Consider the following 26,524-nt stretch of genomic DNA (forward strand, 5'->3'; position numbering starts at 1 on the left):
TCCAATTATGCATAACTTTTCATAACAGACGATATACTCAGTGCATGAAAGAACCATGATATGGACCACATTTAGGTCTAATGAGAATATAGAATATAAACTTTTGACATCCATTTGTTTTCATTTTGTTTGTATATATTGTATTTGTTTTATGTTTATGAGTAAGAATACCTTGAATCACTTGTGAAAGGCCTTTGTTTGGGGTAAAGGTGCTATCGCAGGGGATGATGGGAAAAACACATCCGGGAAAGTTGTCTCTGTAAGACAGGAATATTCAAGCGACAGGTAGGACACGGAGTAGCAGTAAAGTTCGTCACTTTCAAACTTCGACTAAGTCAGTCGATTAACTCAGTTGATTGCACTTTCTAGTTGATTTGAAGTCTGGAGATTTGATTAGAAGAATAATGCTGCTGATGGTAAATTCATTGACAACAACCTGTTAGCTAGCATGCTAACTTGGCTGGTGGTTGCTTTGCGACGCGGACAGGCCGTGGACAATCCGCAGCAGCGGGCTTTGCTAGGTAGCTAGCTGGTTAGCTATTGAACTGAAGTTGAGCTGCTTGGTAACTAGATACGTAGAATTGTATTCTTCACTACCCTTTAGCTTTGCAGCTGGCCGGATTACATATCTGCTTATTACATAACATCCTACAGTCGGTACTTTTAACCACCATATTTGGTACCTAGCTGACTTAGCTACAAGCACCATTTGTTTTCATGGTCACGTTTGCTAACCAACCTTAAGTTGTATGTTATAGATACTAAACTATTACAGTTATCTAACATAATGAATTGTCTGAATATATTAATTGACAGAAAATCTGTATTTACGTTATTTAGCAGACGCTCTTATCCAGAGCGACTTACAGTTAGTGAGTGTATACATTTTCATACTGGCCCCCCGTGGGAAACGAACCCACAACCCTGGCGTTGCAAGCGCCATGTTCTACCAACTGAGCTACACGGGGCTGTAGGATCATTTCACTGCTCATATCTGAGAGATTGCATTCATTTCTATTTGCTGCACGATGTTCATATGTTCTGTGTTTCATCATCCCCAGGTACTCAGCAGGATGCAGATGTGAAGTAATTAGAGACTTGAAGCTCCTCTTGGCCCCTGATACCCTCGCAGTGACGCACTGCTGTGTGCTACCCTGTTGTCCCCTTTGGCTGTCAACCTACATGTTCTTACATGAAGAGAGGGGAGAAACCCGAAGGATATCGACAGATGCGACCAAAGACTTTCCCTGCTAGCAACTACAGTGTTAACAGCCACCAGATGCTGCAGGAAATTCGGGAGAGTCTCCGGAACCTGTCCCGGCCTTCTGACCCCCCTAAGGTGGACATGGGGTGTGCTGGTATAGTGGTGCCTGAAGACCCCAGGCAGCAAGGGCGCTGCAGCAACCCCAGAAACCCCTACCACAAAGCCTTGCAGGAGATTCGCAAGTCCCTGATGCCTTTTGCCAATGAGCCCAGCTCTTCTGGACGGACTGCAGAGGTTAACAAACAGATGTTGCTGGAGCTGCTATCTGCTGGCTTTGAGGAGGTAAGGAGGAATAATGTAAAAGTGGAAACAGTACTTCAGCTAGGGATCTAGCAGGGGTGTGGACTTGAGTCACATGACTTTGACTCTACGTTTACACACACTACATTGACACACCCACACAAAACCCACTCAGATACACTACATTCTCCCACACACGCATACCGATACACACTTTTACACTCATCATTTGCTGCTGCTACTCTGTTCTTTATTTTACTCTTATCTATCCTGATGCCTAGTCACTGCCTTCATGTACAGTGCATTCGGAAAGTATTCAGACCCCTCAACCTTTTCTACATTTTGTTACGTGACAACCTTATTCTAAAATGTATTAAATAGTTTTTGTCCCCTCATCAATCTACACACAATACCCCATAATGACAAACAGGTTTTTAGAAATGTTTACATAAGTATTCAGACCCTTTGCTATTACATTTTAGTCATTTAGCAGACGCTCTTATCCAGAGCGACTTACAGTTAGTGAGTGCATACAATTTCATACTGGCCCCCTGTGGGAATCGAACCCACAACCCTGGCATTGCAAGCGCCATGCTCTACCAACTGAGCTACACAGGGCCACGTTTTAGACTCGAAATTGAGCTCCGGTGCATCCTGTTTCCATTGATCATCCTTGATGTTTCTACAACTTGATTGGAGTCAATCTGTGGTAAATTCAAGTGATTGAACATGATTTGGAAAGGTGCACACCTGTCTATATAAAGTCCCACAGTTGACAGTGCATGTCAGAGCAAAAACCAAGCCATGAGATTGAAGGAATTGTCCGTAGAGATCCGAGACAGGATTGTCGAGGCACAGATCTGGGGAACGGTACCAAAACATTTCTGCAGCATTGAAGGTTCTCAAGAACAGTGGCCTCTATCATTCTGAAATGGAAGAAGTTTGGAACCACCAAGACACTTCCTAGAGCTGACCGCCTGGCCAAACTGAGTAATCTGGGGAGATGGTCAGGGAGGTGACCAAGAACCCGATGGTCACTCTGACAGAGTTCCTCTGTGGAGATGGGAGAACCATCCAGAAGGACAACCATCTCTGCAGCACCACCAATCAGGCCTTTATGGTAGTGGCCAGACATAACAAAATGTGGAAAAAGTCAAAGGTTCTGAACATTTTCCGAATGCACTGTATATATTGAAAAATACAATCGATTGGTTGAAAGAACAGACGACTTTCGGTCTACCAAGATTTTTTTCCATCGGGGACAGCCCTCATTTGTTTTATTTACATTTAAGTCATTTAGCAGACGCTCTTATCCAGAGCATACATAATTTTTTACATACAGGCCCCCCGTGGGAATCGAACCCACAACCCTGGTGTTGCAAACGCCATGCTCTACCAACTGAGCTACATCCCTGCCGGCCATTCCCTCCCCTACCCTGGACAACGCTGGGCCAATTGTGCGCTGCCCCATGGGTCTCCCGGTCGTGGCCGGCTACGACAGAGCCTGGATTCGAACCAGGATCTCTAGTGGCACAGCCTTAGACCACTGCGCCACTCAGGAGATACTCACTTGAGACTTGAAAAAACTTGGCTTGACTTGCTCTTAGAATGCACAACTTGGACTTGACTCGAGACTCAACCCATTCTACTTGGGACTCGACTCGACACTCAGACCTTGAGACTTGCTTGTGACTCGAATAATAGTGGCTTGGTCCCACCTCTGTTAGCTAGTAGTACTATTGCAGAATGTTTTCCCTTTGTTGGTGGTTGACAGGAGGCTAATGTGAAATATGAAAGCTATGCAATGTGGAATTACCAGCTTTAATGGCGGCATGCTCAGGGTTTCATTTTCTCATGGGCATTTCCATGTAAAAAGTCATAGTTCATGTGAAGTTCATAGGAGCGCACAACATTTTGTGTCAAATGAAAGCTAAGCGTCTATATTTTTGAGAAGTTAAGGCATGTATACAATTTTCCATCCTAAAAATTAGGAATAAGCAAAGGCTTTGATTTCTGGTCAAACAGATTGAAAAGGGGTCTTAGAAAACATCTAGCAGAAAATAAGTGTTAAACGGTATTAGAAATACATCAAAACACAATGTTGAAGTAAAGACCCTGCCAATGAATGTCAACACTTATATTTAGTTTTTCAGAAATGAATTGCCTTCTGTAAGTTTAATAAATATTGCCTAGTGTCTTGTCATTCTGTTGCCAAAAACCCACATCTTTAAGATCTTTTTTTATTTTTCTCCCTCATCATGAGGGAGGGGAAGGAAAGTTCATAGAAGTAACAAGTAAAGGTAGACCTACCAATTAGTGTTTTTACTGATAGCAATTTGGTTTGAGGTATTAAGTGATTTAAAACGCATCATTCTGTTACCAAATCAGTAACAGAATGACTGCAACTGAATTGGCTACAATGGGAATTCATAGTAGTCACAAACCACAGTTGGGTCACCTGCTACTGGCCTCCCTTCCGCTGGCATATTGTTATGTTCAACTCTTAATTACTGTTTTCTTTCTCTTTCTGTTGCGTGGTGGTCAAAGCAAGATTGTGAACACAGTCTGGACAACCATTTTCTCTTTCTCTCTCCAGTTAATGTCACCTCTCCCGGCTCTTACTGACACCTACCCATGAGCCCCCTCCCTTTCCACTTACTGTAACCAGTAGGGATGTGCATCTTTCCCTTTCAAGGCGATTCAATATATATCTAGGTACATGTGCTCCAATACGTTTTAGTTTGAAAAGATTCGGTTTGATTAGACCACATACATTTTCCATTCTAAATTATAATCTACTGCTGATGGAGCTCATGAGCTTGGGCCTCTTTGAGCTGGATCTGTCCGAGCTGGGGTGTGTGTGGTTGTTTATGCTATGTAGGCACCTGAGCTGAGCCACAAGGGAGACTAAGCATCTACCACCCCACTAACACTATCAGATTAGGGGGGTGCAATGTAGGATAGACCTATGTTTTTTGTCCCCCCACTTTGGATCTGAAATCACCATCACCCACTAATTAACTTGTGTTTGAGCTAGTAATGTATCAATATTTATCATTATCAAATTAGCTATGACATAGCCAATTAATATATAGCACAACTTTGGATTTCACCCCCATCTCAAAATCGAATGGTTTGGAAGTTTTTAGGGAGTGAACTTCTCTTCTCTTGCTTCAGCCATGCAGTGCGCCTCGCAAAAGTGTGATAGCTGTCTTTGTTATCAACTTTACCCTGTATATCAAAAAATTACCATGCAGTGCATTCGGAAAGTATTCAGACCCCTTGACTTTTTCCACATTTTATGTTATAGCCTTATTCTAAAATTGATTAAATTGATTTTTTTTTCTCATCAAACTACACACAATACCCCATAAAGAGAAAGCAAAATCTGTTATTTTTTGAATTTTTACAAATGTATTAAAAATAAAAAACGGAAATATAACATTTACATAAGTATTCAGACCCTTTGTTGAAACACCTTAGGCAGCAATTACAACCTCGAGTCTTCTTGGGTATGATGCTACAAGCATGGTACACCTGTATTTGGGGAGTTTCTCCCATTCTTCTATGCAGATCCTCAAGCTCTGTCAGGTTGAATGGGGAATGTTGTAGCACAGCAATTTTCAGGTCTCTCCAGAGATGTTAGATCTCGTTCAAGTCCGGGCTCTGGCTGGGCCACTCAAGGACATTCAGAGACTTGTCCCGAAGCCACTCCTGCATTGTCTTGGCTGTGTGCTTAGGGTCATTGTAATGTTGGAAGGTGAACTTTCACCCCAGTCTGAGGTCCTGAGCGCTCTGGAGCAGGTTTTCATCAAGGATCTCTGTACTTTGCTCCGTTCATCTTTGCCTTCATCCTGACATCCAATCCCTGCCGCTGAAAAACATCCCCACAGCATGATGCTGCCACCACCATGCTTCACCGTAGGGATGGTGCCAGGTTTCCTCCAGACGTGACACATGGCATTCAGGCCAAAGAGTTCAATCTTGGTTTCATCAGACCAGAGAACCTTGTTTCTCATGGTCTGAAAGACTTTAGGTGCCCTTTGGCAAACTCCAAACGGGCTGTCATGTGCTTTTAACTGAGGAGTGGTTTCCGTCTGGCAACTCTGCCATTAAGGCCTGATTGGTGGAGTGCTGCAGAGATGGTTGTCCTTCTGGAAGGTTCTCCCATCTCCACAGAGGAACTCTAAAGCTCTGTCAGTGACCATCGGGTTCTTGGTCACCTCCCTGACCAAGTTCCTTCTCCCCAGATTGCTCAGTTTGGCCGGGCGGCCAGCTCTAGGAAGAGTCTTGGTGGTTCCAAACTTCTTCCATTTAAGAATGGAGGCTACTGTGTTCTTGGGGACCTTCATTGCTGCAGAAATGTTTTTGTACCCTTCCCCAGATCTGTTGCCTCTACACAATCCTGTCTCGCGCTCTACGGACAATTCCTTCGACCTCATGGCTTGGTCTTTGCTCTGACATGCACTGTCAACTGTGGGACGTTATATAGACAGGTGTGTGCCTTTCCAAATCATGTCCAATCAATTGAATTTACCACAGGTGGACTCCAATCAAGTTGTAGAAACATCTCAAGGATGATCAATGGAAACAGGATGCACCTGAGCTCAATTTCGAGTCTCATAGCAAAGGGTCTGAATACTTATGTAAATAAAAACCTGTTTTCTCTTTGTCATCATGGGTTATTGTGTGTAGATTGCTGAGGATTTTTATTGAATCCATTTTAGAATAAGGCTGTAACGTAACAAAGTGGAAAAGGTCAAGGGGTCAGGAATACTTTCCGAAGGCACTGTATAAACTGATTGTTTAAAGCAAAACTACTTACTTTTGTTCCGGTAAAGCACAATCTTCAACAGTGCATAGATAACAATAATTTTGCAAATTACATAGGTTGTCACTCAACTAATTAAGCCTAATATCACACAAACCATTTTAGCATTTGAATGCTGAATGTGCCACACAGATGTGCAAGTTCAGGAACAGGCAGCCTACCTCGCGAAGCTGGGCACATCTTAAACAGGGGTGCCAATAATAGTGGAGGGCACTGTATGCTTATCTGTGAATCATTAAATCCCTAGTAACCAGCCCTCACCCACTGAGCACCGACCATCACCGGACGTCCATAGATGTTGAAAAGTCAGTCCAAATCAAAACCAATCATAGACGTCTGTTTCACAAGCTTGGACAGTATAACGTTAGTACAGTAGTCTATAGGTCAGTACAATACTGTACTGTAGAATTTAGTACAGTATAGTAGAGCACACAAGAGTAGAGTACAGTGTAATTTACTGTACTGTGCGGCGCTCATTAGAATAATTGCCAGTGTAGAATAATACCCAAGCATTCAAAGGAGGAAATGAAATGTTCCTATGTTTGTGTACCTATTCAGCATACATCACCATGAAAAGAATGGCATTCATAGTTAAGCATTTCTGTATAGTTTAAAGTAGTTCATAGTTGTGTGGTTTGTTTAACTTTGCAATCAATGTTTTTTGATTTGGCAATTGGCATACTTTATAAAGTGAAAAGTCGGAGTCTCAGTGATTCTGTTATTGTGGAATTACCCTAATGCTAAAGAGGTTTTCAACTAGTCAGTCACATGACTCCTGTATTCAGCACTGAAGCAGAGTATAAAATATGTTCTATGAAACCATATGTCATTTAAAAAGCTACTGGAATATCTGGCTCTTTAAAAAAAATATATATATATATAATAAACATGTATGAATTACATTGTATTTGACAGTTGTTGAGTAGTTCCTGTTAACTTGATCTGACGTTCGTCTAACAGCACCTCGGGCAACCCTTTATTTATTTCAGGTATTAATAGCTAGTAAATGTGTTGTGTGCAGGAAATGGTGATCTGTGCTCTGAAGCAGACCAACAGTCGCAGCGTGGAGGCAGCCATAGAGTACATTAGTAAGATGAGCTACCAGGATCCTGTGAGGGAGCAGATGGTGGCTGCCGCCGCCCGCCCCGTTAATGCAGGCATGAAAGCCCCCGGTAGGTGTCTGTCCTCTGGGACCAAACCTCTCCTTTTTCCAGGGTTGTTCACGGGACCCTGGCTACCATTGTTGCAGGATCTAGGGCTATACTATTTGTCGCTGGAGATACAATAGATTGTCGTTGAGGGAACAAGATTCTATTGAACAACTGCTTTGGGGGAAGGGAGTGTGTTTGAATTGAGAATGCTGTACAATGCAAGGGTTTGCTTTCTTTGATATTGCAGTAACATCTATTGCAAACATAATGATTGATCTCTATATGGTGCTTTTTAACTGTAGTTTTTCTTCCCATCGTTACAGGTTCATCTAACATCCAGCAGCCTGTGCTGAGGAGGCAGAGCTGGAAGGGTTCCAAGGAGTCCCTTGTTCAGAGACATGGCCACTTGATGGTGGAGGGGATGATGTACCGTTCAGACAGCCCTGGACCCCAGGGTGACCTGGCGGGACGAGGCCCTCCCCCAGCCTTCCCACAGTGCCACCCTGGCAACAACCCACGGGTCAACCCTCCCCTACCCCCTCAAGTGCGCAGTGTCACCCCTCCCCCAAATAGGGGTGGAACCCCGCCTCCACCCTCCTGGGACAGTAACCCCTCCACCAAGCGCTTCTCTGGCAACATGGATTACCTGGTGCCCCGTATTTCTCCTGTTCCTCAAGGAGCCTGGCCCGATGGCTACTCAGCCCCAGCCCCCCATAACCAGAGGGGCATCAGCCCAGTGCCCATGGGCCGTCAGCCCATCATCATGCAGAGCTCTGGGGGGAACAAGTTCAGCTTCCCCTCCGGCTGGTCTCAGAACAGCTCCCCTCAACCAGAATACATGGGACACCAGAGTGGCGGTAGCAGACAACTCCCTCCCCCTTACCCAGTGAACCAGAGCAGTAGACAAAGCCCCACCGCTCAGCAGATGCAGGCCGGAGGTCCTGCCTCCTCCCCATCCTACGTCAACAGTGGTAACCTCCCCCAGTCCATGATGGTGCCTAACCGGAACAGTCACAACCTTGACATGTACAACATGGGCGTGCCGCAGTCCTGGTCCCAAGCACCCCCCGGCCAGCCCCAGTCCTCCCCAGGTAGCAGCAACCAGGACATGTCCCCCTCATGGCAGCCGCACAGCATCCCTGTCCGATCCAGCTCCTTCAACAGCCACCAGATGAGCAACAGGCAGGGCCACCCAGCCAGCTCCCAGCCCTCTGCCACTACAGTGACGGCCATCACCCAGGCCCCCATCCTGCAGCCCGTTAAGAGCATTCGTGTGCAGAAGCCTGAGCTACACACTGCTGTGGCCCCCACACACCCACCCTGGATGCACCAGCCCCCACCCTCTCCATCTCCCACTACCTACCAGGAGCCACTACCAGCTGCACCCATGACCCACATACCCATTACAGTAGCAGAGGTGCCCAGTTACCAAGGTCCTCCACCCCCATACCCCAAACACCTCCTCCAGCAGCCTGCTGCACTCTGCCCTGCCTATGACCCAGGGCCCAAGCCCAGTTCTGGGAGAGAGGAGGCTGCAGAGGAAGAGGAGTGTAGCAGCAGCTCTAGTGACAGGCCAGAAGGCCCAGACTCTGCTGCTGTGGGAACAGAGAAGGAGAATAAACAGATCACCACGTCTCCGGTGCCTATGCGCCGGAACAATAAAGATGAGGAGCGGCGAGGAGACCCCAGGGTGCCACTCTACTCTCCCCAGGCCTTCAAGTTCTTCATGGAGCAGCACGTTGAGAACGTCTTGAAGAACCACCAGATGAGGATCCATAGGAAGAAGCAGCTGGAGAGTGAGATGCAGAGGGTGAGAGTACACAGTTACAGCTTATAATGTCCCTATGAGTTACATTTGGTCTAAACAATGGTAGAATCTGAATTTGGTCTAATCAATTCAATTCACAGGAATACAGGGTCATTATTTATCAACTGAAAAGCCAACATTTACACCGTAATGGATTTGGCCGATGACAGTCGAATATGTCCTCACGCAGACTTACTTAGTTTTCGGTCTTTGTCTCTTTCTTACTATTTATTTCCTGTTCAAGCTGTATTTTCATTGTTTTTGAATGTTCTATTCTTTCCGTCTGCTTAGCTGTCTCTCTCTCTCTTTCTCTCCTGTTCTCTCCTTGCTGTCACTAACAGCTGATGTAGAAGGTAAAAGTATCTCCTATCAATGCTGTGACCTGAATAGCCCACACAGATCAGTGACCAAGTAAGCCACTGTTGAAAGATGGAACATTTTAATTGAACAGCATGAAGCCCTCTGCTGACTGACAGCATCACACCAACTCCTTAGGGAGAGGCATGCCTTTCCATCCACTTTCCATTTTAGTGCTCCGCTCCAGCATATATTATTAACACCTTCATGCTTGCCAAGAAAACCAGCCTTATTGAGAACGTCTGCTGTACACTATATATACAAAAGTATGTGGTCACCACTTCAAATTAGTGGATTCGGCTATTTCAGCCACACCCGTTGCTGACAGGTGTATAAAATTGAGCACACAGCCATGCAATCTCCATTGACAAACATTGGCAGTAGAATGGCCTTACTGAAGAGCTCAGTGGCTTTCAACCGTCATAGGATACCGTCATAGGATACCACCTTTCCAACAAGTCAGTTCGTCAAATTTCTGCCCTGCTAGTGCTGCCCTGGTCAACTGTAAGTGCAGTTATTTTGAAATGGAAACGTCTAGGAGCAACAACGGCTCAGCCGGAAGTGGTAGGCCACAAAAGCTCACAGAACGGGACCCCTGAGTGCTGAAGCGCGTAAAAATCATCTGTCCTTGGTTGCAACACTCATTACCTGCCCGAATGCATAGTGCCAACTGTAAAGTTTGGTGGAGGAGGAATAATGGTCTGGGGCTGGTTTTCATGGTTCGGGCTAGGCCCCTTAGTTCCTGGAAGGGAAATCTTAGCGCTACAGCGTACAATGACATTCTAGACGATTCTGTGCTTCCAACTGTGGCAGCAGTTTGGGGAAGGCCCCTTTCTGTTTCCGCATTACAATGCCCCCATGCACAAAGCAAGGTCCATACAGAAATGCTTTGTCGAGATCGGTGTGGAAGAACTTGACTGGCCTGCACAGAGCCCTGACCTCAACCCCATCAAACATCTTTGGGATGAATTGGAACGCCGACTGCGAGCCAGGCCTAATTGCCCAACATCAGTGCCCGACCTCACTAATGCTCTTGTGGCTGAATGGAAGCATGTCCCTGCAGCAATGTTCAAACATCTAATGGAAAGCCTTCCCAGAAGAGTGGAGGCTGTTAAAAAGCAGCATAGGGGGGACCAACTCTATATCATTGCCCATGATTTTGGAATGAGATGTTCGAGCAGGTGTCCACATACTTTTGGTCATGTAACGTATCTCGGTTAGTTTTTTAACATGCATTTTCCAATGTGTTTTAATGGTTACTATGTTGTTACCTTACCTGTGCCTGCATCCTAACAGGTTGAATGTATTGCTTTGCTAATGTATCTTTGGTTGTCTTATTTTATGTGCCTAATGAATGTTCTGTGGTGCTCTCTTAAATAAACAGTTTTCTGGGAGATCTCCGCGACGGGCCTGAATGTAAATTGTCTTCTTTTGCTATTTAGGTTGGGTTGTCAGGGGATGCCCAGGAGCAGATGCGCATGATGCTATCTCAGAAAGAGTCCAACTACATCCGACTGAAGCGGGCCAAGATGGACAAGTCCATGTTCAAGAGGATCAAGACCCTGGGCATCGGAGCCTTTGGAGAGGTGTGTCTAGCCCGGAAGGAGGACACAGGAGCCCTGTACGCCATGAAGACGCTGCGCAAGAAGGACGTTCTCCTCAGGAACCAGGTGGCCCACGTCAAGGCAGAGAGAGACATCCTGGCTGAGGCTGATAATGAGTGGGTGGTGCGGCTCTACTACTCCTTCCAGGACAAGGACAACCTGTACTTTGTGATGGACTACATCCCCGGAGGAGACATGATGAGTCTGCTGATCAGGCTGGGCATCTTCAAAGAGGACTTGGCTCAGTTCTATATCGCTGAGCTCACCTGCGCCGTGGAGAGTGTGCACAAGATGGGCTTCATCCACCGCGACATCAAGCCAGACAACATCCTTATAGACCGGGACGGACACATCAAGCTCACCGACTTTGGCCTCTGCACCGGCTTCCGTTGGACGCACGACTCTAAGTACTACCAGAGTGGTTAGTATGATCCATGTCTTATGATGCTTGTTGCTGCTTCAATCCAAGAGGATGTTTTGGCCTTTGGGCTAACACTGTTCTCCCCCTTTTCATTGTCTGTAAAGCCAAGCTAATCTTTGTGCCGTTTCTCTCTGTAGGAGACCATGTTCGGCAGGACAGCATGGACTTCAGTAAGGAATGGGAGCAGGACCCAGCTAACTGTCGCTGTGCAGACCGGCTCAAGCCCCTGGAGAGGAGGAAGGCGAGGCAACACCAGCGCTGTCTGGCCCACTCCCTGGTGGGGACACCCAACTACATCGCTCCAGAGGTGCTGCTCAGAACAGGTAAGCCTGTGTAAGAGAAAGTTGAATCTGCAGTGAAGTTGGAAATATAATTGGTGATGTTTGAATTACCAATGCAGGAGTGACATTTTGTGTGTAATGTATGAAAGGTTATTATTTTTGCTCTTGTGCACCATGTTATTGTCTCTAACATGTGACTGTTACACCACTCTGTTCAAGGATACACCCAACTGTGTGATTGGTGGAGTGTTGGTGTCATTCTGTATGAAATGGTGGTTGGGCAGCCTCCTTTCTTAACAACTACACCCCTGGAAACCCAGCTCAAGGTAAATTAACCAGTTCAAAACTGAGCATATCTCATGTTGGCCTGGTTTGTCAGGTGTTGTTTTCCTCCTCTCTATATTAAACGCTCCGGTTCTGTCTTGTACGCAGGTGATAAACTGGCAGACCACCCTGCACATCCCCCCTCAAGCCAAGCTGAGCCGAGAGGCATCGGACCTCATCATTAAACTATGCCGCGGCCCTGAGGACCGCCTCGGCAAGAACGGTGCCGACGAGATCAAAGTGCAGCCCTTCTTCAAGACCATCGACTTCTCTAATGACCTGCGGCAGATGCAGCCGGCCCCCTACATCCCCACCATCGCTCACTGCACAGACACCTCCAACTTTGACCCAGTGGACCCAGATAAGCTGTGGAGCAGCGACAACGAAGCAGAGGGCAAACACAATGACACCCTCAATGGGTGGTTCAGGAACGGCAAGCACCCCGAGCACGCCTTCTACGAGTTCACCTTCCGCCGCTTCTTTGACGACAACGGCCACCCCTACAGCTGTCCCAAGCCCATTGGCATAGAGTATGAGGAGGGATCTGATGGGGACGAGGCAGACTCTGAGGCCCCTGCACAGGAGGAGGGAGACCAGGAAGAGAGCAGCAGGAGGGCACAGGGCCGTGATTTGGTGTATGTGTAGTATCTTCTATGAACATCTTTGTTCTGCTGGACTGTTGGTACATAATAGGTCTGGGAAACAGGTTGCCGGTTTGTCAGAGAGCGGGTCAGGAGTTGGGTATATGACGCGCGTGTGTATTCAGCTGCTGCTTCTGTGGGGCGGAACAATTAGGACCAGATATAATTGTACCATACAGAGCAGATACGCAGTACATATAACTACACTACAGTATAGTCTCTCTACACGACAGTCTGCAGGAGGAGAGTTTAGTCTTTCACACTATAGGTGTATTCATGGGGTTGTACAGGGTACGCTTTATAGGCTGTCTGACTGAACAGACAAAAAGGAATTGAAAGCAAGAATATCAGGGTGCTTTTCGAAGACTTACAAACCCTGTTTTAAGCCTTAAATACATTAAGATATTACAGACTGGTGATGCTAATTGATACTCATAGGTATGGGATTATTATTTTTATTTTTTTACAACTATTGGCAATTGTCTTAATTTATATTTGAATAAGTATATTGCAATGGGGATATATTAGTGATATCACTGGTAGAATTTGCAGGGATAAGTCAATCTTGAATTGTTCATTGCTGTGCCTTTGATCTTCTGCTCTCTTTCACCAAATACTGTATGGGAGGGAATAATCGGTCTGGCATTTTAAACTAGACTTAGTTGATTGAACTAGGGTTTTGTGTATTTTTTAAATGTATACATAAAATCTATTTATAAATTGTTGTACACATTTGTAAATATTTTTTTCTCTATCTATTCGGTTGGTTAGTTGATATTCATTAGGGCAGGCCCTCATTATTCCCCTCATTTCTTTCCTCTAATAATTCCTACAATTGATAGCGATCATTCCACTGTCTATTTTGTTTCCTGGTTGCTGAAAGAGGCCAATCTGAAAGGTACCTTTTGCAATAATACTATAAAAAAACAAAAAACAGATGGAATGACTGGGGCCGACAGGCTCCGTTATGCTGTTTACAGTACATTTTCTTCTCTCATTCACTTCCACGGTAGCATCTGCCTTCATCACTTCTGACATTGTATCTCAACCAAAGCACTATGCTGTGTATGTATGAGCTCACTGACATGGCAAACCTGTTCATGAAGGACTGATACTGTACTGAAAAATAGAATGATAAACTGGCACTCTTTAGTAACAGCTCATAGTGGATAGATGGGTCGCCTCCCCTATCCCATACTTTGCCTTTTATTAGTGACTTGGAAAGATTTGAATGTAGTTACGGAATATGCACTGTTCTTGTTGAGATCATGTAAAGATGACTTAATGTGATTTATGGTGTAAATGTTTTTTCAGGGGTTGGGTGCAGGGAGAAGGGCTGATGAATAAAGAATGTAAAGCACTTCCCCGAATTCCATTTTATTGTCCATTTTGTTGTCCTTTTACACCTGACGCCTTGAACTATCCAACACAGGCTGCTCTATAGTACTCTCCAGGGGTATTCAACTCTTACCCTATGAGGTCCGGAGCCTGCTGGTTTTATGTTCGATCTGATAATTAATTGCCCACACCTGGTGTCCCAGGTCTAAATCTGTCTCTGAACAGTGGTGGAAAAAGTAGCCAATTGTCATACTTGAGTAAAAGTAAAGATACCTTAATAGAAAATGAAAGTGAAAGTCACCCAGTAAAATACTACTTGAGTAAAAGTCAAAGTATTTGGTTTTAAAAACACTTAAATATCAAAAGTAAATGTAATTGCTAAAATATACTTAAGTATCAAAGTAAAATTATAAATCATTTCAAATTCCTTATATTAAGCAAACCAGATGGCACAATTTTCTTGTTTTTTAAATAACATAGCCTTGGCACACTCCAACACTCAGACATAATTTACAAACCAAGCAGTTGTGTTTAGTGAGTCCACCAGATCAGATGCAGTAGGGATGACCAGGGATTTTCTCTTGATAAGTGTGTGAATTGGACAATTTTTCTGTCCTGCTAAACATTCAAAATGTAACAAGTATTTTTGTGTGTCAGGGAAAATGTATGGAGTAAAGAGTACATTATTTTATTTTAGGAATGTAGTGAAGTAAAAGTAAAATATGTCAAAAATATTAATAGTAAAGTGCAGATACCCTAAAAATCTAACTAAGTAGTACTTCAAATATTTTTACTTAAGTACTTTACACCACTGTCCCTGATTAGTTGGGAACAATGAAAAAACGCAGTGGAACTGGCTTCGTGGTCCAGAGTTGAGTTTGAGGGTACTATTCAAATCAAATGAGCCAGCATCTGTTCACCCAAATGTGTAGTCTGTTGAAGACGGTCAAAGCCACAGGCCCATGAAGTACAATTTACAGCCATATTAGTATTTTAACGTGTTAAAATAATGCTGCTGTTACTACTGCCGTTCTATTATGAATTCAGTTCAGGATATGACGCCTGAGTTGACGGCTTCAAACATTAATAGGCGGGTGTGTTGTGTATTATCGAACTTTGGTGTGGTTTTAGCTATCTTGACAGACGTGGCTACCGATGTAATTGTATATTTTTGTCATTTTTTAAACGCTTGTATCGATTTTGTTTTAGTTCCTGGGTGCGGTTCTACACTTTTTGTACCGTCAATGCAACAGGTGGGTGTAGCTAGCAAACTAGCATGCTAAAGAAGTTGGGAGTTAGTTTGCAGTTGCTAATTTTACATGAAATGTTTTATGTGCCAGTAACGTTATGTAACACATGCTTTTGCTAGTTTTATTGCTGGTATTTTCTAAATTGTGGTGTTTGCTCATTCATCTGAAACGTGTTAGTTAACTCACTAGCTGAGTTAGTTAGCAAGCTAGCCAAGTTATGCTAAGCTAACAGTCAGATATCATACAACTCCCTGTCAGCTGGCATCTTCATGTCCATCTTGTGCCCTTGATGCTTTGTTTTACAGGATCTCTGTTGTCATGCCTTCTGGAGGGAACTGCATTTTAACATCACAAAAAAACATCACTATAACCTCAAACTTTATCTAATCAAATGTTAATCTCTCTAGAATGAGTCTGCATGAGATCAATGAAAACGTGAAACTTGCTCGAGAGTACGCCTTGCTTGGGAACTACAGTTCTGCTATTGTTTGCTATCGGGGAGTACTTGAACAAATCAAGAAATACCTTTTCACAGTACGGGACAGTAGCTTCCAACAAAGATGGCAACAGGTAAAATCTATGACATTTGTCATTTTTAAACCTAAGTTTGTTTGATTGGAACCATTGGAACAGAGTTTTGGTCAGCAAATGTCACTTCCTAATGTTGCTCTTGACATCTCTTTACAGGTATGGCAGGAGATAAACGAAGAAAACAATCAGGTTCAAGAAATAATGACAACTCTAGAAAGTTTTCAACTGGAGACCACCCCATCCAAACCACCAAGTAATCAAGAAGGCATTCATGACATATGGCCCGTACAAGTAGAGCGCAGGTACAGCATGGACTACTTTCACACAATGTTCTATTCTAGTGTATATATTTAGAGGCCCCGTCATTCATTTACTGGGGAAATATATTCGAGTTGTTTTCATGTCATTGCATTAGTATCCGATGGAGTGTGCACTTTGGTTAGTAAGAGGGGAGAATAAGCCGTTTGTCTGAAGAAAATAACTTAATGATGCAGTCATATGAGTGAGATTAGTGCTCAGAGTGCCTGGTAGTGGCCTGCTCTTTCTTTCAGCACTCACAAAGGTATAGACCCACTTGAGGTCCAAATGTGATCTTTTAAGATCCAAAATAGCTGAACCTAAAAGTATTATTTGGAGTGCTTAAGCTGATTGATGTACTATTCCCTTCTTTCCTTAAAGATCCTCTCCTCTTCCGGTTAGGAGGCCCCCGGTTCCCTACAAAGACAGTAAACCACACAACAACCGCCTGAGTGTGGCTGGTGTGCGGGCTCAGCATCGCCAGTCACCACGTGGGGCCAATGGGGACCGAGCCAAACCTTTGAAGGGCAAGGAAAAGAAAGAGGCCCCAGCCAAATCAAAAGACGACAAGGTAAACGACAACGTACCATCATGGCCTCAAATATGGACTGAAAGGTTCTTTGTTACACCCTTACATAATACACACATAATCCTGCTTGCTGTAGAAGTGCTCTGTCTTTTCATTGTAAACTCACGAAAATATTAAGGTTAACTTTATAAATTATATCACTGTCCCAGGATCTGGCACAGGGGAAAAGCCTAATGCTTTGCCTGGCATTACCCAACCTTAACTTAAACTATTTGCACTGTTGACCAAACATTGTTCACTCTGTGTGTTTACCTGAAATCATCACCACCTTGTCAGTGTGGTTCCTGGCTTAGAGAGAACCTCTGCCACACAATATCATTGAGCCCCCTCAGGGCTGACAAATAATCCTCCTGAATGTTTGCCTTGCAGAACAAAGCTGAAGTCTCAGAGAAAGAGGTGAAGAGGTTTGACGGGCAAGGATATGACAAAGACCTTATTGAGGCCCTGGAGAGAGACATCATATCACAGAACCCCAATGTCAAATGGTGTGTTTGACTGGCTATCAATTAACCTCCCTAAATGGCTATCATTAACCTCCTGAACAGGATTATCCTAAATATATAACATATGTTTCTCGTTGTAAGGGTTGTCTAACAGGAAATACTTCTTTTTTTCCAATGCCTATAGGGATGATATTGCAGACTTGGAAGAAGCAAAAAAGCTTTTGAAAGAAGCTGTTGTGCTACCCATGTGGATGCCAGAGTTTTTCAAAGGAATACGAAGACCATGGAAGGTATACATCGAAGCCCAAGGCCCTCTTGATTAATAGATTATTTTGATTGGAAGAGCTGATATACCTTGCTAACATGGGGTGTATCCATGTGCAATATTTTCTTAGGGTGTGCTTATGGTGGGTCCTCCAGGCACAGGAAAGACTCTTCTGGCCAAAGCCGTCGCCACAGAGTGCAGAACCACATTCTTTAACGTCTCGTCCTCTACTCTCACTTCCAAGTACAGAGGAGAGTCTGAAAAACTGGTCCGCCTTCTATTTGAAATGGTAAGATTCTCCCTCATCAGCGCCTCTGCCCGTGCAGAAAATTAGTCTTCCTGAAAGAAAAAACTGGCAGCATCATATTACATGAGATGTGAAAATTATGATGTTTTTGAGGTGTTGTGGCTCTAGTTGGTGTTTCTTTTCTCCTCTGGACAGGCCCGGTTCTATGCCCCCACCACCATATTCATTGATGAGATTGACTCCATGTGCAGCCGCAGAGGAACGTCAGAGGAACATGAGGCTAGCCGGCGGGTGAAGGCAGAGCTGCTGGTCCAGATGGATGGTACAGTAACAGCAGCCACTCTGCTTAATTGGAAGGCCCAATTAATTACATGCGCGATTCATATCTCTACACCAATGTTTCTTGCCCAATAAATTATTGTTACCTAAATACATAGCAGTGATAATATCGATGTGATTGTTAATGAGATGTTATGCTGTTTAGGTGTGGGAGGGGCATCAGATAATGAGGATCCCTCTAAGATGGTGATGGTGCTGGCAGCCACTAACTTCCCCTGGGACATCGATGAGGCTCTGAGGCGACGTCTGGAGAAGAGAATCTACATCCCTCTGCCTTCAGGTCAACAATCACTGGAACACTGTTTTCCTGAAATATATACAGTTCAAAACCTAAAATATATTTGTATTCACAATGGTGTGTGTGATTATGGCTTGTTTTCTCTGCAGCTAAGGGCAGAGTGGAGCTGCTGAGGATCAACCTAAAGGAGCTGGAGCTGGCCAATGATGTGGACATGGCAAAGATAGCAGAGCAGATGGAGGGCTACTCAGGAGCAGACATCACCAATGTGTGCAGGTAAGGCCTTTATTTTTCAGGTTTATGTTCATTTTATTATAATAATAATATTTATTTTCTAAGCTCTTTTTCTCCCCAATTTCGTGATTACGATCTTGTCTCATCACTGCAACTCCCCAACGGGCTCCCGGAGAGGCGAAGGTCAAGTCATGCGTCCTCCGAAACATGACCCGCCAAGCCGCACTTCTTAACACCCACTCGCTTAACACGGAAGCCAGCTGCACCAATGTGTCGGAGGAAACACCGTTCAACTGTTGACCAAAGTCAGTCTGCAGGCGCCCGGCCCGCCACAAGGAGTCGCTAGAGTGCGATGAGCCAAGTAAAGCCCCACCGGCCAAACCCTCCCCTAACCTGGACGACGCTGGGCCAATTGTGCGCTGCCCTATGGAACTCCCGGTTACGGCCAGTTATGACAGTCTGGGATCGAACCCCAGTCTGTAGTGACGCTGTAACACTGCAATGCAGTGCCTTAGACCGCTGGGCCACTCGGGAGGCCGCTAGTTATTTTTCTTTTAAACAAACAAAAACCAATCGCAAGTAAACACTGAATAGATTAGTCAAGTGTATTTGTTCCAATACAGTTATTCAGCTGAGACTATCACTGATTTGAAAACGAGATGCCACTTCAATTAAGAAAAAATGGTGGAAAGAACCACTTAACCTTTTGTGATATGAGTAATGTTGTGTTCCACTGCTTTTAGTGAACCCTGTCTCCATTACGTCTGTAGGGACGCCTCTCTAATGGCCATGCGGCGAAGGATCGAGGGGCTGACGCCAGAGGAGATCCGTAACATCTCCAGAGCAGAGATGCACATGCCCACCACCATGGAGGATTTTGAGTCTTCTCTGAAGAAAGTGTCCAAGTCTGTATCAGCTTCCGATCTAGAGAAGTATGAGAAGTGGATTGAAGAGTTTGGCTCCTGCTGAGAGTTAATCAGGAAGCCTGCAGCGCCTCAAATCTGCAGGGGAATTTGTGGGAGGCTCAGTTGATATTCTGGGAACAATAATTTACCACTGTCATGGCTTCCCTTTCTTTGTAAATTATTTATATTTTAGGCTTGGTGATGCGACATGCCTTTAAAGTAGGGTAACCATATGCACCTAAGTAATCTGTTCTATAATGGCCCAGGAGTGATGAAACCAAATTATTCTCTGATTTGTGTGTTATTATAGCTCTATTTACACTAGTAGATTGGCTGTTTAGATAGTTCATTCGTTTGCACTACCAGGTCTCATGACAGCAAATCCTATGGTCCTTTCTATTTGCCTTGAACACCTTTGCTACCAAAGTATCCACTGTCTTTGGGTTTTATCTGATGATGTGCTATTGGTATCAGTTAATTGAAGTTACACTACCTGAAAACATTTGTTTTATGCACTTGATTTATTTTCTAAATGTGTATTTAGGGACCAACTGGTTCTACCCACATTCTGTGGATGTGAATTTATATACCAATCAGAACACTAACAATGTCTTAATAAAGCTATAAAAGTAAAATATGACTTGCATTGACAAGGCTTCCATGTGCTTTCTTTACATGGAACCTGGCAGTATTGTGTAGCGTGAATGTCAAGAACATTACAGAAACACATTTATTGAGCAAGATTTGGGAATTCAATGTACTGTTTGATTTGAATGAAAATACATTATGCACACAAGTCATGCTCCAGTACAACACACAATACTGAACTGGAATTGAGGCACCATAGAAGCAACAAAAAGGAAGGTAAAATAACTTAAAGTTCTTCACCCACTCACTGAAGTTCAAATCAGCATGCAGTTTCGAACTATGAAGCTGTTTCTGTGACAGCCAACTGCATTCACTACTAGGGCTTCTCCTGCAAGTTCTGCTGAGGCAGAAAGTCAATGTGCCAAGGCCCCATTCAATGCCATGCGTACGTCAACCAGGAGCCTAGTCTTGAGAATCACATTGATACAATTCTATTTTGGTCATGCCTAGCCTGCTTTGAGGCAAACCAGCCAATACGCTACTGGGAGAAGAGTAGGTTTGACAATAACTATATTCCGAGACAATAAAATGCGCTTTATAAAAAAGTTGGTCCTATAAGTGTAGCCATTTTCATTAATTCACATTGCAAAGAACATCCATTAACTATATTCATACATTTCAGTTAAGTTCAAACGCATACAAACATGCATTTATTAAAGCAGCAGGGGCTTATTCAGTGAGTGCAATGTTTCCCATGTGAACATAAATTGAATGTAAAGACTGGACATGATTCTCTACTTCAGTTCATGTCCATTCTATACTTTCTAGGTCTATCTGTATCTTCTGTGATAGAGCCAAGTAAATATGCCCCAGAGAGCGCTCCGCTATAGGAACTACCAGTGCCTTCTCTATCAATTGAAATGGTTAGAACGAGATTTCATATTTGATCATTCTTTATTCTGCACTGCACTCATGATGGGTGCAAGACTAGGCCCTCCTATCCCATTTCATGAACTTAAAACGCAGCCCAGAGTCGAGTTCAGTCAAAATCCAATAGCAACATTACATTTTTAGTTTTTATAATTTTACAACGAATGCATAGGTGAGGCCTTGACATAATAATATGCACTGGCTCTAAAACAGTAAATAAAAGCTGTTTGTCTTATGATTTAAAGTTGCATGCAGACAAACACCAAATCCTCAATTGAAACCTCCAGTCAGAATGATAAAATATTATGAAATGAGCACTAAAAAATAAACCAATAAGAAATCAGTATTAATGTATGGTATATTCACATTTTAGTCATTTAGCAGACGCTCTTATCCAGAGAGACTTACTGGAGCAATTAGGGTTAAGTGCCTTGCTCAAGGGCATGTCGACAGATTAATTGAACAGTCAGCTCGGTGATTCAAACCAGCGACCTTTCGGTTACTGGCCCAATGCTCTTAACCACTAGGCTACCTGCCACCTCGGTATATCCAAACTTCATAACACAAAGTAAAATTGTAACAGGCACTGAGGTAACACAATCATAATATGAAAAGTAACAGTGTGCAGGCCCCGTGTAGCTCAGTTGGTAGAGCATGGAGCTTGCAACGCCAGGGTTGTGGGTTCGTTTCCCACGGGGGGCCAGTATGAAAAAATGTATGCACTCACTAACTAAGTCGCACTGGATAAGAGCGTCTGCTAAATGACTAAAATGTAAAATGCAGTAGGTAGCTAGGTCCATAAGTATGATCTGCTTGCAGTATTAACATTGCACATTCATGTTTTGAGTAGAGGGTATGTTTGAAAAATAAAGTAAAAAATGTGTATGCAATGCATGTGTAATAAGTGCTACAAAAATATTGTTTCTCTAACCACATAATGCCTTGTGTTGTCAACGGCTGCAATCAGACTCACTCCACTTCATCAGTTTTCAGTCTTCAGTCTTCATTTAAGGCTTTTTATCTGCCTCTATTTCAATGTTCTCTAGCAGGGTGTGTTTCTCATCTTCCGGCATCAGAGTCGCTGGATTTAAATGGAAAATTCCCCTAGAGGAAAAAGTACAATATGAATTTTCCTAATAAGAACCACACTTAAAGGGGCAATCAGCAGTTGCTACTTCCATTTCTGAACATTAATCATTAATAATATGTACCCATTGATTCTTGAAAAATATAACTTATGAATGCCTCATGAGCTCCAATGTTTGTAAACAAAGTAAACATGGTTCAAACTATAATTTTGATAGCATAGATGTTCAGTCCTTGCATCCATACCTCTGTCTGAATTTGAGATTGGTTACATTTCTCCAGCCCCATCCCTCAGCATTTTACCAAAACAGGTGCGGGGAAGACACTTTGTTATTGTTTCTACTGCTGATTGCCGCTTTAAGAAAAGATGAGAGAACTGATGTGCATCATTAAATGGTCTTGGCAGTAATGTGTGGTCAATGACAAATCCTGCACACTGACCTGGCTATGTTTCATTTAATTCTACAACAATCATGTAAGCAGGCTCAACAGGACCTGTGTGAAAACATACTTGTGTTCACATGTTGGGAAGAGCATGTCCAGGATCTTGACAATGACCGCTGACCCAACCACACCAATCACCACCACCCACATGACCAAGAAGAACAGGGGCAACGACTCAGACCAGAAGCGTCGCAGGCGGTCCCTCACCTCCTCTACCCATCGACACATTGCCTGCAAACAGATTCAAACTTCAAAGCACATTCCGAACACATTCGGAAACATTAATTGTGTGGATTCTATTTGGATCTGATGTCCAATTTACTTACACTATAAGAGGAAATTGATTCTTTGAGCGGTGCCTCTGTCTGCATTTGATTCGACAGCCCTCCCAAGTCATCATCTTTATTATTGTTATCATACAGCAGGTCTGGGTCCATGCGGAGGGGAGTCTCTGGGAGCTTGCCTGGGGCAGCAATCTCCTCCTGGGTGGTATCAGCATGCTTCAGAGGGTAATGATTGGTGGTCTGGGACATCACTTGGTCTTCAGCTGAGAGAGAAGGAAGTGGATCATTATCATTTACAAACTAATTAAGGAACATTATTTTAGTAATGGAATTTAGTTAACCTGTCCTTTCATGTAAAAGTACAAGAAGAGAATGAAAACAGTTATTCTTGCAGACCATTTTTAGGATTTGTTGGATCTGTGATGACCACATCATTTTCCCTTGGGATCCTGAAAATCTCACTGTGTCCAATGGGGTAGGTGTTGGTATACTGAGCAAGCTTCTGGAAATTGGTGCTCATCAGTATCTTCACTTCGCACATTTCTGGCTGCTGGACCTAAATGATAGAAAAGGATACAAAGCCATAAGATCACAGATTTTCCATCATTGTACCACCCACCATGGTGAAAATATGCTCCTTTAGCTGTTACAGAAATATCCTAACACCATTCTTTTATTTTCCTTTTCTCCATCAAGCAATCTTACTTTTTTCCCCTCCATCTCAATGACCTCGCTGAACACCTGAAGAGCCACCACCTCTTCTAAATCACTCCACAGGCGATTCTGGCTCACCATCACCCGGGTGACAGTGGACACATAGTCACCAGATTCAAATTCACTGGTACCATTGATGGTATCCACTGAAAACAGAGTAGAAAGCTGTGTTAATCAGGTGCATAATGCAGTTCTGTAAATAAGTTATAAGCAGCAGAAACATTTTCACTACTCACACAGCAAGGCTTGGCAGTTCAACCTAGTCACCCCTGACAACTCCACAGGGATGTCATTGATGAGCACTTGCTCTTCATCCACTGAAATATTTAGGTTGATCTGAAAATGTACATGTATTGAGTTATATACAGTGGGGGAAAAAAGTATTTAGTCAGCCACCAATTGTGCAAGTTCTCCCACTTAAAAAGATGAGAGAAGCCTGTAATTTTCATCATAGGTACACGTCAACTATGACAGACAAAATGAGAAAGAAAATCCAGAAAATCACATTGTAGGATTTTTAATGAATTTATTTGCATATTATGGTGGAAAATGAGTATTTGGTCAATAACAAAAGTTTCTCAATACTTTGTTATATACCCTTTGTTGGCAATGACACAGGTCAAACGTTTTCTATAAGTCTTCACAAGGTTTTCACACACTGTTGCTGGTATTTTGGCCCATTCCTCCATGCAGATCTCCTCTAGAGCAGTGATGTTTTGGGGCTGTCGCTGGGCAACACGGACTTTCAACTCCCTCCAAAGATTTTCTATGGGGTTGAGATCTGGAGACTGGCTAGGCCACTCCAGGACCTTGAATTGCTTCTTACGAAGCCACTCCTTCGTTGCCCGGGCGGTGTGTTTGGAATCATTATCATGCTGAAAGACCCAGCTACGTTTCATCTTCAATGCCCTTGCTGATGGAAGGAGGTTTTCACTCAAAATCTCACGATACATGGCCCCATTCATTCTTTCCTTTACACCGATCAGTCGTCCTGGCCCCTTTGCAGAAAAACAGCCCCAAAGCATGATGTTTCCACCCCCATGCTTCACAGTAGGTATGGTGTTCTTTGGATGCAACTCAGCATTCTTTGTCCTCCAAACACGACGAGTTGAGTTTTTACCAAAAAGTTATATTTTGGTTTCATCTGACCATATGACATTCTCCCAATCCTCTTCTGGATCATCCAAATGCACTCTAGCAAACTTCAGACGGGCCTGGACATGTACTGTCTTAAGCAGGGGGACACGTCTGGCACTGCAGGATTTGAGTCCCTGGCGGCGTAGTGTGTTACTGATGGTAGGCTTTGTTACTTTGGTCCCAGCTCTCTGCAGGTCATTCACTAGGTCCCCCCGTTTGGTTCTGGGATTTTTGCTCACTTGTGATCATTTTGACCCCACGGGGTCAGATCTTGCGTGGAGCCCCAGATCGAGGGAGATTATCAGTGGTCTTGTACGTCTTCCATTTCCTAATAATTGCTCCCACAGTTGATTTCTTCAAACCAAGCTGCTTACCTATTGCAGATTCAGTCTTCCCAGCCTGGTGCAGGTCTACAATTTTGTTTCTGGTGTCCTTTGACAGCTCTTTGGTCTTGGCCATAGTGGAGTTTGGAGTGTGACTGTTTGAGGTTGTGGACAGGTGTCTTTTATACTGATAACAAGTTCAAACAGGTGCCATTAATACAGGTAACGAGTGGAGGACAGAGGAGCCTCTTGAAGAAGAAGTTACAGGTCTGTGAGAGCCAGAAATCTTGCTTGTTTGTAGGTGACCAAATACTTATTTTCCACCATAATTTGCAAATAAATTCATTAAAAATCCTACAATGTGATTTTCTGGAAAAAAAATTCTCTATTTGTCTGTCATAGTTGACGTGTACCTATGATGAAAATTACAGGCCTCTCTCATCTTTTTAAGTGGGAGAACTTGCACAATTGGTGGCTGACTAAATACTTTTTTCCCCCACTGTATTATGTTATTATTCAATAACATTCTGACAGGCTTACTAATAGACCACTTCAGAATATTATAGCTTACCTGCAAGTTGTTGGACTCCTGCACCTGTGTGTCATCCAATGTACCTGCTGTCACATTGATCAGAATGCTTTCCTGTGTGAGAATCATGAATGGGAAAGAGGAACATGATGATCATGACATACACATTAGCTAGCTAGGTAAATAACATTATTCACCAAAATATCAGGACCATTGAGTGACATACTTCAGGGCATTCTACCTTGCTAGTATTGTGACCATGCTACCTGGCTAAAAACAAACATTAGCTAGTTAGCTAGCTGCAGTGAGTCAGATAGCAACAAAGGTAACGTTAGCATCCATTAGCCAGCTAGTTACCTACCAATATTAGCTTACTAGCTAGTTAGCTAGTTAGCTGCATTCAGCACAGCAGGTAAACATAGCTACGACTAGCTTGTTGATTGGCTAGCTAACAGTTGACGTTAGCTATCTAGACTAGTGCCGTGATAAAGTCGTCTCCTACCGTGTTCAACTGTCGAGGTGCAGACTCAGTTAAAATAAATGACATAAACAGTAAAATTAGAGCATAACTTGATGTTCGTTTCATCGCCATCTTCTAGCTGTTGTTTACAAAGATTTTGCAGGAAACTTATTTTCAGTGGGGGGAAAGGAAACAACAACAACACAGTCGTCACTAGTTACCACGGCACAAAGTCATAAACCCCGCCTATTTCTAAGATGTATATTCTTAAAATGTGATTTTAAACCTAATCCTAAACTTAACCATAACCTTAACCACGCAGCTAACCTTATACCTAACCCTAACCTTAAAATAAGACAACAAAAATATTTTTGTTTTCATACATTTTCACGATACAGCCGTTTAGATTTTGTGGCGGTGGTAACTAGTGGA

The 26,524-nt window shown here is 43.5% G+C and overlaps 3 protein-coding genes across 6 annotated transcripts; 2 read left to right on the plus strand and 1 right to left on the minus strand.

Moving 5' to 3' along the window:
* The first annotated feature begins 246 nt into the window (after positions 1–246).
* On the plus strand, positions 247–14,291 carry LOC311106986 (serine/threonine-protein kinase LATS1-like). Of its 2 annotated transcripts, none has more exons than XM_084149405.1 (8): positions 247–285; positions 1,062–1,546; positions 7,357–7,507; positions 7,810–9,296; positions 11,093–11,675; positions 11,813–11,998; positions 12,176–12,282; positions 12,389–14,291. In XM_084149405.1, the coding sequence occupies exons 2-8, from the start codon at positions 1,193–1,195 to the stop codon at positions 12,923–12,925; spliced, it is 3,405 nt and encodes a 1,134-aa protein (XP_084005531.1). In that variant the 5' UTR covers positions 247–285; positions 1,062–1,192; the 3' UTR covers positions 12,926–14,291. The 2 variants fall into 2 exon arrangements, with proteins under 2 accessions (XP_084005531.1, XP_084005532.1); XM_084149406.1 differs by having other exon boundaries at positions 266–521.
* Positions 14,292–15,081: 790 nt separating this feature from the next.
* On the plus strand, positions 15,082–20,248 carry LOC311107104 (katanin p60 ATPase-containing subunit A1). Of its 2 annotated transcripts, none has more exons than XM_084149580.1 (11): positions 15,082–15,512; positions 15,917–16,079; positions 16,197–16,342; positions 16,719–16,908; positions 17,296–17,411; positions 17,554–17,659; positions 17,765–17,923; positions 18,077–18,203; positions 18,366–18,500; positions 18,608–18,734; positions 19,463–20,248. In XM_084149580.1, exons 2-11 carry the CDS (start codon positions 15,918–15,920, stop codon positions 19,659–19,661), a joined length of 1,467 nt encoding a protein of 488 aa, XP_084005706.1. In that variant the 5' UTR covers positions 15,082–15,512; position 15,917; the 3' UTR covers positions 19,662–20,248. The 2 variants fall into 2 exon arrangements, with proteins under 2 accessions (XP_084005706.1, XP_084005707.1); XM_084149581.1 differs by having other exon boundaries at positions 15,134–15,512; positions 16,740–16,908.
* Positions 20,249–20,309: 61 nt separating this feature from the next.
* LOC311107106 (glycoprotein integral membrane protein 1-like) lies at positions 20,310–26,327 on the minus strand. Of its 2 annotated transcripts, XR_014610401.1 has the most exons (9): positions 26,135–26,321; positions 25,675–25,746; positions 23,880–23,979; positions 23,635–23,789; positions 23,326–23,485; positions 22,972–23,192; positions 22,713–22,876; positions 22,448–22,556; positions 20,310–22,219 (listed from the first exon to the last, which is right to left on the minus strand). XR_014610401.1 is itself a non-coding variant. In XM_084149583.1 (8 exons), exons 1-8 carry the CDS (start codon positions 26,222–26,224, stop codon positions 22,123–22,125), a joined length of 1,059 nt encoding a protein of 352 aa, XP_084005709.1. In that variant the 5' UTR covers positions 26,225–26,327; the 3' UTR covers positions 20,310–22,122. The 2 variants fall into 2 exon arrangements, 1 of the variants encoding a protein (XP_084005709.1); XM_084149583.1 differs by lacking the exon at positions 22,448–22,556 and having other exon boundaries at positions 26,135–26,327.
* Between the last annotated feature and the right edge of the window lie 197 nt (positions 26,328–26,524).

This window comes from Coregonus lavaretus, assembly GCF_964263955.1.
Source record: "Coregonus lavaretus genome assembly, chromosome: 31".
NCBI lineage: Eukaryota > Metazoa > Chordata > Actinopteri > Salmoniformes > Salmonidae > Coregonus > Coregonus lavaretus.

Excerpts from the sequence above, each read along its gene's own strand:
- LOC311106986 (XM_084149405.1), top strand. The coding sequence starts at position 1,193 with ATGAAGAGAGGGGAGAAACCCGAAGGATATCGACAGATGCGACCAAAG. Across the intron at positions 11,999-12,175 it reads AGAGGTGCTGCTCAGAACAG|GATACACCCAACTGTGTGAT; the intron begins GTAAGCCTGTGT and ends ACTCTGTTCAAG. Across the intron at positions 12,283-12,388 it reads CCCTGGAAACCCAGCTCAAG|GTGATAAACTGGCAGACCAC; the intron begins GTAAATTAACCA and ends TCTTGTACGCAG.
- LOC311107104 (XM_084149580.1), top strand. The coding sequence starts at position 15,918 with ATGAGTCTGCATGAGATCAATGAAAACGTGAAACTTGCTCGAGAGTAC. Across the intron at positions 16,343-16,718 it reads CCCGTACAAGTAGAGCGCAG|ATCCTCTCCTCTTCCGGTTA; the intron begins GTACAGCATGGA and ends CTTTCCTTAAAG. Across the intron at positions 18,501-18,607 it reads CTACATCCCTCTGCCTTCAG|CTAAGGGCAGAGTGGAGCTG; the intron begins GTCAACAATCAC and ends TTTTCTCTGCAG.
- LOC311107106 (XM_084149583.1), bottom strand. The coding sequence starts at position 26,224 with ATGGCGATGAAACGAACATCAAGTTATGCTCTAATTTTACTGTTTATG. Across the intron at positions 23,980-25,674 it reads AGGAGTCCAACAACTTGCAG|ATCAACCTAAATATTTCAGT; the intron begins GTAAGCTATAAT and ends GTACATTTTCAG. Across the intron at positions 22,220-22,712 it reads TTCCCAACATGTGAACACAA|GGGAATTTTCCATTTAAATC; the intron begins GTATGTTTTCAC and ends TTTTTCCTCTAG.